The 13,598-nt window shown below is 40.8% G+C and overlaps 1 protein-coding gene across 3 annotated transcripts in view; it reads right to left on the bottom strand.

The window, feature by feature from the left end:
- Window positions 1-13,598, bottom strand: part of XPO6 (exportin 6) — a 106,957-nt gene that overhangs the window by 47,418 nt on the left and 45,941 nt on the right. For all 3 annotated transcript variants that reach the window (XM_005894511.3, XM_070362885.1, XM_070362886.1), the window contains 3 exons: window positions 13,058-13,135; window positions 3,474-3,927; window positions 89-215 (listed from right to left, as the gene is read on the bottom strand). In XM_005894511.3, the coding sequence (XP_005894573.1) occupies window positions 89-215; window positions 3,474-3,927; window positions 13,058-13,135 (659 nt within the window). The remainder of the gene's footprint in view (window positions 1-88; window positions 216-3,473; window positions 3,928-13,057; window positions 13,136-13,598) is intronic.

Genomic DNA, 13,598 nt, shown 5'->3' with positions numbered 1-13,598 from the left:
AAATACAATAATGTCCTTTCTCCTCAAAATAACAAAGTGGGCTTCTTGGGTGGGAAAGGGATGGATATGGGCCATTCCAGTGCTTTACCTGATGAAATGTGTACTTGAACAAAAGTGTCAAAAACTCCACCACAGGGAACTGGGAGTAGGACTCGATTCTCCTTAGGTGAACGCTCACAAAGAGCCGCAGAAAGTCAGTAAACTTCTCGATGTAGCTAGAGAAGACAAGAAGACAAAAGGCGACAGTGAGAAACGCAGTCACCTCCTTAGAGGAGAATTCAATTCAATCCAAATTTCTTCAGTACAAAACTATACAGATTTATAACATATTTTCAGTTAAAAATATAAAGGCCTGCAACAATTACCTACAGGTCAGGCAACCCTCCATTCCATTACCACCTGAAACACAGCAGAAAAGCAACTTTAATCCTCAGACACCATCTACTAAGGCATCTTATAAGCTAGCATCCTCACATTTGCTAACTCAGTGTGATGACCCAATTAAAGGGAAAGGAAATGGTACTGAAAAGGTCGACGGGCGGATCTGCTGTCATTTCAATGTGGCACGTCTGGAGGGCTGGTTTTCTTTGCTAAGAGGCCAAAATATTAAAACAAATGTGCTAAAAACCCCAAAACAAAGCAAGGCTATACAAAAGGCATGGCATCCAGGTAAGATCTATTCAAGCTTGCAACCGAATGTTCGGGTTTTTCCCCACCCTCTAGCTCTAGTGCTAATTAAACATAGCACATCCCAATCCACTCTAAAAAATTTCAGAAGTAAGGGAGGAGGGCTGTTCGAGCTGGACAAGACTCAGGGACAATTTAGTGATGCTTCATATTACAGATGAGGCCCAGAGAGACAAAGTGACTGGCCCAAGGTCACTCAGCCAGCTCATGGAAGAATGGGACCACCATCCACTCCCAATCCAGTGCTCTTTTCTTTTCACATCACAGGGAGTTCCCAATTCATGTGTATTCAAAAATCATTTCACAGAGGAGTGTGGGTCACAGCTGTAAGGATAAGAGATGTCTGTTATTAAATACACAGCACGTCATCACTCTCACATTTCAGAAACTGTCATTATAAGCCCCTCAATACCAAAAGGTGATTAGAAAATGAGATGGATGTACCTCCATAAATCACATTTCAGAGACTGATTAAAAAAAGGTAAACCTGGCCTTAGCCAAAAATTATGTTGGCTAAAAGCAATTCTGAAAGTCCTAACTGCAAGAAGCTGGCTTTTTTGTTTAAAGCAAAGATATATTAGATAATAAAGGGGAAGAAGACTAGTCCTGAGAAGAGCAAAACTGGCCCATCAATAAACGTCCCAAATTGCTTCTGGGACCTAGCACCTGAGGGTGACCAATCTGTCTGTGTGGCCGCCACACACAGGCAAGTTTATCTGAAGCTTTAAAAAAAAAATTACTTTGTTTGATAAGGATCATGGGGCCAAACACTTAAAAAACAGTAAGGCACCAATCAACTGTTCTTAGAGATGGGAAAGTACAAAAGAACTTCTCTCTGAAGCCTTCAATCACTCAGACTCAAGAGCAGGAACTCTTCATTCCTTGCTCTGCTTATTACATTTTGACGTGGTTATTCAAAGCTGTCAACCATTTTACTGCTCTTCAGGAAGCTGTACTCAATTCCCTACCACCCATAAAAGAAGAAAGAAAAGTCGTAGGTCATGTAACACACAATCTCATTTTATTTTCATCTCCAACTCAATTTTTAAAAAGAATACAGGCAAGACTGTTTGGCAGCTGACACTCAGATTTTATTTCACCTCATTTTCTTTCCCTTGCCCACCTTCTGGTACAGGTGCCAATGAGCAGTAGAAAGTTAGGGAAAAAAGCAGGAGAACAGAGGCAAGAAACCTGGGGTTAAGTAGCTCCTAAACAACTGAGAAAGGACTTAGCTGTTTAGAATTAGGGGGAAGGGACCCAAGAGCCAGGAAGCAAGCACACAGTATTGTTCATGTCACCTTTCTGCTTCCAGGCACCTCTCAGCTTTCACAGGGCAAGAGGAAGCACAGGATTAAAATATAAAACCAAGAGCACAAAAGTTACATGTGACAAAATCAGTATACATCATCCATGATGACATTTTTATACCACCCAAATGTAAGCCGTAACAGACATTAGACTAAAAGTAAAAGTCAAAACAACTGATATCTATTTGATGGCTGGTGTAAGCTGCTAGGTTAACTGTTAAGTTTTTTCAACCATATGAAGATACAGCCTTACTTAACCAAAGCTACAAAGGATATAAACATAAACAGTTGTGTGTTTGAAAGCTGATACCTTTGAATTCAGATAGAAAGCCATTATCAAATAATGCAAAATAAACCCACATATTACCATATCAGATTATGAGTTCCTTTGTGAATATACGAAGAAACTTTCACAGAAAGCTTGTTCATGATGAACCAAACCAAAATAATCTTACATACCAACTTTTTTCAACTTTAGAAAAACTTGTGAAACTTGCTAAATTTAAAAAGGACTAGAACTGTCTTGACTTTAGGCACTTGACTTTATATCCCACTGCTTACTCTAAAGAAAAGGAAATGGCTTAACCCTGCATAGCTTAACAACAAAAACAAACCACAGAAAATTAATTGAAATACTAACGACTTTTGCTCCCAGGCAATCTAGAAATATTTACTAATTCAATACAATTTATTTGCTTGAAACTTTCTGAATGGTCAACAAAATGTTCTTGATATATACGCTTCCAATCTTCCCTTGTTTTTACACAGCAGTAGCATCACATTAATGAACACTGTAACATTCATAAATGTTATCATCTCTAACGGAAATAAACAATGAGACTGTGCCTCAGCTCACTGTGGAGTCATCTGAGTTCTTAACAAAGACAGGTGAAGTGACTTTAGGCTGCTTTCAAGAGGACAGTAACCAAGAAACACAGATGTCTGCCCACAGGAACATCCCCCTCTCTTCTGAGGAAACCTTGCCAGCAGTGTAAACTTACAATTGTGACATCCCTATACACTGCACGACGTTCATTTGGGAAAAGTCAAACAGTGAGAATCAACAAGCAACACCAAGCAAGGAAAGGCGAGTGTAACTCCTGTACCTCCACGGGCCTCCTCTCCTGTGCTTGGCTCTGCCGGAGCAGCGGTCCCCGCTCCTGTACCACCTCAGACCTGCAGGCAAAGAGTGAGGAAGAGGGCGGACGAGGGAGGAAGGGAGGACAGGAGATGGACGGGCAAAGAAGACAACCAACCTGTACAATGTACAATCGCTTTTCCTCCTCAACTTATTTCCCTTAACCACCCAAGCCCTTGTGGCTAAGCTCAGACTTACTGGTACATACCTACCTCTCCATTCCTCACCAGGAGCCCCAGATTCTGAAACCAAAGAGGATTACGGACACTATGCAGCACAACGTGATCAACAGTCAAGGCCCGTTCTTGGGGCACAGCCGAAGCCACACCTGTTATCATTACCTCTCATCGAGTTCTTCTAGCCTGCTCTTCACTGTGTGGGCATTGTTATCCTTGGTGATTTTCTGAAGGAGGTAGAAAGTCTGCTGGAACATACGCAGTAAGTACTCCTCAAATTCCATAGGCACACAGTTCTTGGACATGAGTTCATTGATGCAGGACATGGCCAGGACCCCTAGCCGGCCTCGCTCTTGACCCAACACACAGTTCTGGCTGCTGCCGTTAACTGATGCCATCTTTCTGGCCCGGATGTCACAGCCAAAGCGCGCAAAGTGGAAGATGGTGGTAAGGAGGGACGGGGTGATGCTGGCAGACAGAGGAATCCAACTGAAGAGATGGGCCAGGCACTCCAAGGCCAGGGAACAGATATACTCACTCTCCGCATCAAGAATGGGGATTGGCTGATTCAACAGTTTGGCTGAGCTAGGACTCTGCAACAGGTTACTCAGTAAGTCACCTGAAATACAAAAGACTTTAAGATACACGCCATCAAATCTCTTACAAACCAACTTAAGAAAGAATTCTCCTTAACAAACAAAAAAACAAAGCATTAGTACAAAGCAGAAGTTCTCAAAGTTTGGTCCGGGGACTCTTAAGAGTCCCCAGGAACTCCCTTTGGGGGTTCACAAATTCACAGTATTTTTAAAAGAATGCTATTTTCCCCTCTCATTTTTATTATCTCTCAAGTGTAAAACAGAGCTCTCCAGAGGCTACATTCCACTAGCAAGAAAAAGCAAAAGCTATCTATTATTAAGCTATATGTTAGAGATTTACAAACTATAAAATAACTCCACTCTAAGTAAAAATTTCTGATTGCTTTGGAAAGTTATTTTTTCATTAAGATATATTATTTGTTTATATGTACTGAGTTCAGTACAGTTACTTTTAAAAGAATTAATATGTAAATTGACTATATTCCAATAAAAAAAGAATGCAGGGGACATGGGTTCAAGCCCTGATCAGGAAACTAAAATACCCCATGCCTCGGGGCAACTCAGGCTACATAACCACAAACAAATAACCCGAGAGCCACAACTGCTGAGCCCGTGAACTCTAGAGCCCATGCTCCACAACCAGAGAAGCCCTCGTGCCACAATAAAAAACACTCATGCACGGCAACCAGAGACCCTACTCCCTCTCACCGCAACCAGAGAAAGCCTGTGACCCACAATGGAGAGCCGTCATAAAATCTTATAATGTTCTGAAATGTGCACAAATATAACAGTAGTACTATTACAACAATACACTATAAAACCAAGATGAATTTATATATAATGACACCTCCCAAAAAAGGATTAATAAATATTTCTAAATTTTCTCAGTTTTGATATCAATAGATAAAACTCATAAAGCTCTTTGAGGACCTCAATAATCCTTAAGAGTACAGAAGCTGAGGGTGGGTCAAACAGGCTGAGAGCAGTAAAAAGGTACAAACTTCCAGCTGTAAGATAAATAAGTCCTGGGGAGGGGATGTGATGTACAGTATGGTGACTATAGTTTACAATACTATATTCTATATTTGAATGCTGCTGAGAGTATAAAGTAAGTTTTCATCCCAAGAAAAGTATTTGTAACTATGTGTGGTAATGGGTGTTAACAGATTTACTGTTGATAGATCAGAATGTGGTGATCATTCTGCAAAATATATACAAATTATTATGTTATGCACCTAAAACTAACACTAACAGTGTTACATGTCAGTTACATTAAACATCTCAATTTAAAAAGAGAGAGGGAGAATAAACAGGCCCGAGGACCAAAAATTTAAAACAACTGGGCTAGTCAAGGTGAGGTCTGTGGACCTGCATCAACATAACCTGGGAGCTTGATACCAAGATGCCAATGATGGTTATGACACCATCAGAGACACCAATGATCAGGCACCACCCACTCCCACTGAGCCAGAACCTAGGAGGGTGAGGAAGCTGTGCTTGTACCAGCTCTCCAGGTGATTCTTATGCTTGCTTACTAGTTTTGAGGAGCACTGAACTAAACACCAAAGGAAATCACACAAAATGAAACTGGGGGTGGAGAGATGCCTATAAAACGATTTTAGAAAAGACAAAAAAAAAAGACATTCAGTAACTATAACAAGAAGTCTTCCTGAAATAAAGATGAGACTTTATAAAATAAAAAGGCTTATTCTACCCCAAGAAAAAAAGGAAGGAGTAAACAATACAAAAACTTTAGGAATAAAGAAGGAATGAAGGCAACAAAAGCGCATACACAAGGAAGAAAGCCCTGAATCCAGATTCACAGTAACATTCAAAGCCAAAAGCAGAGGCGCACCGTCGCAAGTTCTGGGCCAAAGAGCGACTTAAGCCCAAAGGTCTCCTTTCAAACATGCAAAAATTCAAATAATATATTGACAAATTCTTAGGGAGAATAATGAACAAAGAAACCACGTAAATAAAGAGATAAACAAAAATGAAGAATTACGGAATGGAGAAGCTGCGGCAAAGGGAGTACTGGGTTAAATACAGAATCAAGGCTAAGCAAATGGAAGAATTACAGAAGGCTGTGCTAGCTGACTTCCTTGTCTTTCACAAGCATTAAGTCTCAAAATATACGGACTAAAATTGAAACATGTAGTCAGAAATTTGTTTTCATAATCTTTTTTTTCCTTATCCTTGGAGATATCTTTTACAAACTAATATTCCTTGTGGAAAAACGTCTCACAGTCAGCAATTACTTCCATTTAGTACTTTCTGTTAAATTCAAATAAAACTAAAATTTAAAAGCCTTTATCAAAAAATAAAAATAGGACTTCCCTGGCGGTCCAGTGGTTGAGTATCCACCTGCCAATGCAAGGGACAAGGGTTTGACCCCTGGTCCCAGAAGACTCCACATGCCGCAGAGTAACTAAGCACGTGAGCCGCGACCACTGAAGCTTGTGCGCTGGGAGCTGTGCTCCGCAACGAGAGAGGCCACGAGAATGAGAAGCCCAAGCACCACGACGAGGTGAAGTTCGGGCATAACAATGAAGACCCAGCAGTCCAAAAATAAAAAATAAGTAACTTTTCTTTAAAAAATAAATAAATATATGTGTTATGATGCCATTTTGTCCTTTTATTCAGGACAAAATTATTTTATTTACTCTATCTTTATATCTATGTAGAAAGAGAGGTCTGAAATGATGCTATATCTGGAAGGTGGAATACTGGATAAATTTTTACATTTTAAATATTTTTTTACCTTAGCAGCAGTTTTCATATTTTGGGGTCTTAGAAGTCTTTACACTCTTAAAAATCATTGAAGACACCAAAAACATGTTTATATTGGTTATTTCTATTGATATTTGTCATTAGAAATTAAAACTGGAAATTTTTCAAATATTTAATTCATTTAATAATAATTAAGCCTATTTACCTGTTATCATAAATAACGTTTTTAAACAAAAAAGATTATATTTTGCCCTATAAAACGTTAACGTGAAAAATAGCACTGTTTTTACATTTTTGGAACTCTCTTTACTCTGTGGCTTAAAGGAAAATGAGGCGCTTCCCTGGTGACTCAGATAGTAAACAGTCTGCCTGCAATAAAGGAGATGAAAGTCTGACTCTGGGGAATGGCTACCCATTCCAGTATTCCTGACTGGAGAATTCCATGGACAGACGAACCTGGCAGGCTACAGTCCACTGGCTCGCAGACAGTCAGATACGACTGAGTGATTATCACACTTTTGAAAGAAGACAGCTAGATTCTCTCATCTGCTTCTGTACTCAGTCGGTTGTACTGTGTTGTTTTACTGACATATATGAAGAGAACCCAGCTTTACAGATAATAAAACTGAAAGAGAATGAAGTATTTTAGTGGCCCTTTCAGATAATGGCAGCTACTCTAATAATAAAATTTGAAAAGCACCGATTTCTTAAAGGTTAACTGCAATGCAGAATCTGAACGAACCTGTTTTTCAGTACACTCATAAGAGTGAGAATAAAAATGACAAACCATGTCTCAACAATTTTTATGAAAACATGGTTGACCTCTGGGACCCTGAAAGGGTTTGGGGGTGACCTCCACAGGTCCCCAGACCTACTGAGACCTGCCACCTTATATTAATGTTGGATTAATATGAACAGAGTAGTTAACCTTTCTCAGCCTCAATCTTCTCAGCCATTAAAATGAGGCTTTTGTGATTTATTAATAAGGACTTTAATTTCCACTGTTAAAACCAGATTAAACAGTTGTCCCCTGGCATCTATTCTGAAAAGTATTTGCTGGTTTCTGTTCTGAAAGAGCTGCATCCGATACCAGATGAGACTCATCGTGATCTCAGCTACCCAAGCTGATAATCAGAAGACCTGGCTTCAGAGAATAATGCAGAAGGATGTTCAAGAAGAATCTGCAAACATTTCAGTTTGTTACTGGATTAATTATTTTGATTGCTGTGGTGGCTATCCACCTGAGTCACACAACCTACTCTCTATCAATGACTATTTCTGGTATTACTTCTTTCATCATGGAACATGGAACATGGATCATGGAACAGCCGTTTATAAAAGATGCCAAAGTCAAAGGAAATCACCATTACCCAACTCTTAAAATTATCAGAGCATTTATCAACCAGGATCAAACTAAGGCTTTAGCGATGGAAGAACCAATCGGCACCACCTCAGTATGATCTTAAATTACACCCAGACATCTTTGGGACCCTGGGCCTTTTTTAAAGCCTCTTGAACCTTCTGGAAAAGAAATAAATTCTGGCTTTCAAAACAAAAAAGGCGGCCCTATTCTTCAGCTCAGAATTTTTCCAGAATGGGATTCCAGGGGGATTTAGAATAACTAAAACACAGATAATTTAGGCATTTCCCCCATGTTCCTCAGTTAGAGGCAGAGTTGAAACTAAAACCCAGGTCTAGCTAAAACTAAGGCTTTGGGCCTTAGTATTCCCAAAGCCTATGCTCCTTCCCAGAAGCCAGGTCAGGAGAGATTATGCAGCCAGGAAAAATGAACAGTCAGAAAACTAATGTTCAAATATAGAAAAGTATAGAAGATCTAAAGTCATATGTAAAACAGTGTGTGTCCACCATGACCGAAACTACAGAAAAGATACCGGCACAAGGACAACGACTGAACAGGATTATGCAAAGGTAAACACAACCTACTGATAACGATACAGGACGATCTCTGATTTTTCTCCCCTGTCAAAACAAGTATCTTTTAATGTTGTTTCTCGGTAAAAATATTTTACTCAACTCTCAATCTTCAGGGGAATTTTAGTAAATCAAAGAAGAGTTTATAACAAAACTGTTACTTGAATCCCAGTGTAGGAGTCACCACAGAACAGATACACTGCTTCATGCTGCAGCATTTCCAAAGCAAAGCTAAGGCTTTACAAGCTACCTCCTTGATTATACAAAAACCTGTCAGTGACCTCCTCGTCCCTGAAATGGGCCAGGCACCAGCAGCAACAGGTACCCAGCCCCAAAGTAGTATGTGAGCTACTCTGGGGCATTTACTAACTTGGGAATACCTCAGACATGGTTGGAACACTTGTAAATGGGCTTTTATGAAAAGATCTCCTCAGCTTCTTCATTTTCTTCCTTACTGAAATTCCACGTTTTCTATTCCATTCTACCTTTTCTAGGTGTTTCTCAGCCTCAGCACTACTCACATCTGAGGTTGGCTAATTCTTTGTTGTTGTTCTATGTATTGTAGGATATTTACCAGCATCCCTGGCCTCTACTCACCAGATGCCAGTAATGCTCTTTTTCTTTAAAAAAAAAAAAAAAAAATTTCTCCACAATGCCAAATATCCCCTGCAGGGCAAAACCACCCCAACTGAGAACCTCTGACCTAACTGTAGCCTCAGTCCAGTAAAATGAGGAGGAATTCTTTTCAAGAAACCCTTGGAAGGAGGAAACAAGATCATAAGAGTTGTGATAACAAGTCCCATTTTTCCTACAGGTGAGAAGATATGCAAGTGCATGAACCTGTGCAACTTGTAAAGAATTTGGGGGAAAAAAACAGGAAGGTATAAACTGCTCACAATCAATTCAGGCCCTCTAGGACACCTTTACCTAAAATCTTTCCATCGACAGCATATGTACAGGTCTATATTTAAAACTGGGCTTCCCAGGTGGCTCCAGTGATAAAGAACACGTCTGCCAATGCAGAAGACAAATGAGATCTGGCTTCAATCCCTGGGTCAGGAAGATGCCCTGGAGGAGGGCATGGCAACCCACTCCATTATTCTTGCCTGGAGAATCCCCATAGACAGAGGAGCCTGGTGGGCTAGAGTCCATAGGGTCGCACAGAGTCAGACACGACCGAAGCAACTTAGTCATGACTGAACGCACGTATTTAAAACTAAACACCATGTGGGCAAGGACAATATGGCCCCTTAATTTTTACTACAGAACAATCAAAGCTAGTTCAAAACTACAGTATTTATGTAATTCCATTTTGGCCACTTCTTCCCCACCCCCAAGCGAGGACAAGAGGAGAGTAACTAAGGAAGAGGGCTGGGGCTGCACGAGTACAGAAGGAAGCTGAACCGCAGCATGCAGATGGGGCACACCCACCTCCCCTCCCTCGCTCCCCAGAGCACGTCGCTCTTCTACGAGCACATCCAAGGGCAGAGAAGGTAAACTGAGTAAGCGTCAGAGCCAGGACTCCACCCGGGAAGGAGGAGGCGGGCAGAAGTGCTGAACATTTGGTACTGAGACAGCAACTCAGGAGACAGTGCACCTCAACTTGGAATGATGGTTCACATCACTGCAACCCTCCACTGGTGATGTGACCTCTGGCAAGTTACCCCCCACCACCACTATGAACCCCAGCTTCCTTTTTAGTAAATGAGCTATAAAACCACCATTGACTTCACAGGATTATGGCCTGGTGAGGTGAGTTTAGGAGATGAGTCAACAATTCGGGGGAACTATTCTGAGAAATTCAGAAAAGGCAATGGCACCCCACTCCAGTACTCTTGTCTGGAAAATCCCATGGACGGAGGAGTCTGGTAGGCTGTGGTCCATGGGGCCGCCAAGAGTCGGACACGACTGAGCCACTTCACTTTCACTTTTCACTTTCATGCATTGGAGAAGGAAATGGCAACCCACTCTAGTGTTCTTGCCTAGAGAATCCCAGGGATGGGGCAGCCTGGTGGGCTGCCGTCTATGGGGTCGCACAGAGTCAGACACGACTGAAGCGACTTAGCAGCAGCAGCAGCAGCAGCATTCTGAGAAATTAACTACATATACTCGTCAAAACTTTTTCTACCTCCATACTGTTAAGAGTAGTTGTTGCAGGGACTAGTCCCTGGGTTTTATTCTTTCAAAATGATCAGACAGAAAATGGTATTACAAAAAAGTATATGAAAAAAGAGACCAAAAGCTCACAGGGCCAAGTCTGATGGGCAGTTGGGCAGGGCAGTGAAAGTCTGGCAGGGACTGCTCACAGAGTGTGTTTAGGAATTATCTGATCTACTCACTGGGCCCCACAGTTTCTCAGAAGGAATTTCCTCCATAAAACTGAACTAATAGTCAAGAGAGCTAAAGAATTTTCTAGAAGTTTTACCACTTAACTGGGTCTTAAGGGCACAAAGGCAGTTGAGCAAAACAGAAGTTGATTAAATCATCAGTATTGCCCAAACAGTGAAGCAAGACCTGATGACTTCACCTGCAACTGTCATAAAGAGAAAAAGAGTTAACAAGTGAACATGTAATTCTTTTCCCCTTGAAGAGGAAGTGTACCAGCTTAAAAATTTACTTAACTCCTTGGTCCATCCTCCCACTAGTCTCAATTATTTTGCTTTGTCTCAAATACTACAATTCAAAACTTCAAAAACTGTAATAGTGCCTAAGAGGCAACTCTCAAAAAGTATGCATCATATTTTAAGGTTTTATTTATATGGAAATGTTAACTGAGTTCTTATCTTATTTCACCTAACCTCATAAACAAAACCTAGGCAAGCATTTATTATTTGTATTATCTAATATTACCCAACCTGACCTCCAGAAAATAAGTCTATCAAAGTATAAACTGAGTTAGCTCAGAACATGTACCTAAAGAAGTCAACTAAAACTCACAGCTTTTGGTACTGGAAAACAATCTCAGATAAACAAGTTTTACTAAAGTAAACTGCTGCTATTCACTTAGCCATGACACTAAGCTAGCATTCAACCATCTAAAGAACTGACTTTAGCAAATTTCTATTGAAATGAGATTTTATTTTTTGCCACACCTCGAGGCTTATGGGATCTTACCAAGCAGGGGCTGAGCCTGGGTCCTCCGCAGTGAGAGCAGAGTCCTAACCACTGGACTGCCAGGGAATTCCCAAAAGGTCAAATTTTAAGATCAGCCAAATCGCAAGAGATTTCAAGGTATCTATTCATAAAATCAGATCTCTCCATCTTTGCAATTTCTTTAATCATTTAATATTTCAAAATATTAATCTGCTAAGTCACCTCAGATACCCACTTTGAAAATGAACGTTTGCCACCAAATAAAAATAAAATTCAATTTCTTATAGGCTTCTAATATCCTCTAGAACTCTGTAACAGTTTTTATCTAAGAAGTATGACAAAAGACTCTAACAGTTTTTAATCCAAGTATGATAAATAGAATTGGAATAAGTTAGTAAACTGTGAGCAGTCCTCAGAACTTCAATTACATTTTCAATTCAACCTCTATATATTTTCAATTCTACAGTAACTGCAAGAATTTCAACTTCCACATATTAACAACAGGCTACATGAAACCACTAGAGCTTAGAGCTGTCCAATTTCAACAGCCTATTTCCTTGAGGTAGAAGAGAAAGATGAGGAAACATTTCTCATTAGCCACATCAACCTTTACAGTAGAGGAAGAAGTGTGCGCACTTCACAGGATGTACTCTACTTGAAAAGCATTTGTGATCACTTGGTGTAAACAGAAGCCGTTTAGAAACTAAAAGTTCCTGCTCAGACACAATTTCCTCTTTCCATCCATCCTTGAAAGGAGCCATTTTTAGGTGAAATGCACTCTGACTTTCGAAACAGATATTAATACTAGGGACAATACTAAGCCACCAATAAACTATTCAATGGGCACTGTAAATACATCCACACTGTATCAAATGAATCTGAACTGAAGTAAGGTGTGCTGATCTCTACATGCTGGACCCCAATCCATCCAGACCAACATGACTTTTCCCTGAGCCCATGGAGAAGAAAACACTTTACAGGCTCATGCCAGCTCCTTCAGGCTGCCACCCACTTCCTATGACCTGACCCCTGCAGGCCTGCAGAGCAGACCTGTCATGCCCACAGGTTCATACCAACCTCAGCAGGAACCACACAGCCAAGGAATTTAAGAAAAAGGAAAAAGAAAAGGCCAGGAGGGACAGCAGTCATAGTCTGAAGGTCCCATCTCCCTGATGGGCAAGGAAAAACAAACTATGTTGTTCAGAATATTATATTAGAAAGTACTTATAAGGAACTAAGAAGTAAGAAAGACAGCTACTCAGAGGACAAGGGCAGAGAGGCCAAAAATAGATTAAGGAAGAATCTACATCTGTATATGGCACAGATAAGCATTTGTTACCCTGTTGAGACCCCCAAACGCAGTTAAAAAGAGGAACACGTGTGTGCTGCAGACCATACCGCTTTCTCCTGAGGTCGGGGATGGTGGTGGGGTGGCAGCAGTCACGCTGTGTTTGTCCCAGACAGTCTCCAAGATACCTGCCAGGAAAGGAGACACTGAGTTGAACAGAGAAATAAAACTCAACATATAAAAGTCAGATTTAGAAAAATGATGTATTGATATCTCTGATCCAACATCAGTATTTAAAAATCTGTCCCTCTCTCCAGCTGCTTTTTCTGAACACCACCACTGGATATTCCAAACTCAATGTATTTTCTCCCACAAAGCGGCCACCAATCTTCTCAAGTTCCTCACCAGACGTAAGTGCCATCCCACGCAATCTCGGCATAGGCCTTTGCTCTCCAAATCTGGCCTCACCTGCACCCCACGTACAGGCTTCACCACGCTGCACTGTTAGTTGTTCCTTCATCATGTGACCTCCTTCTCAATCTCTGACCTGCTCTCCGCCTTCCAATCCAACCTGACCTTTCACCAGACTAACTGCTACCTATCTGTCAGAATTTCACTCAGCTGTCACCTCCTCCAGGAAGTCTTCCCTGC

Source organism: Bos mutus, chromosome 25 (genome assembly GCF_027580195.1).
Source record: "Bos mutus isolate GX-2022 chromosome 25, NWIPB_WYAK_1.1, whole genome shotgun sequence".
In the NCBI taxonomy this organism is placed as follows: domain Eukaryota; kingdom Metazoa; phylum Chordata; class Mammalia; order Artiodactyla; family Bovidae; genus Bos; species Bos mutus.
This window is presented reverse-complemented; position numbering and strand designations above follow the sequence as displayed.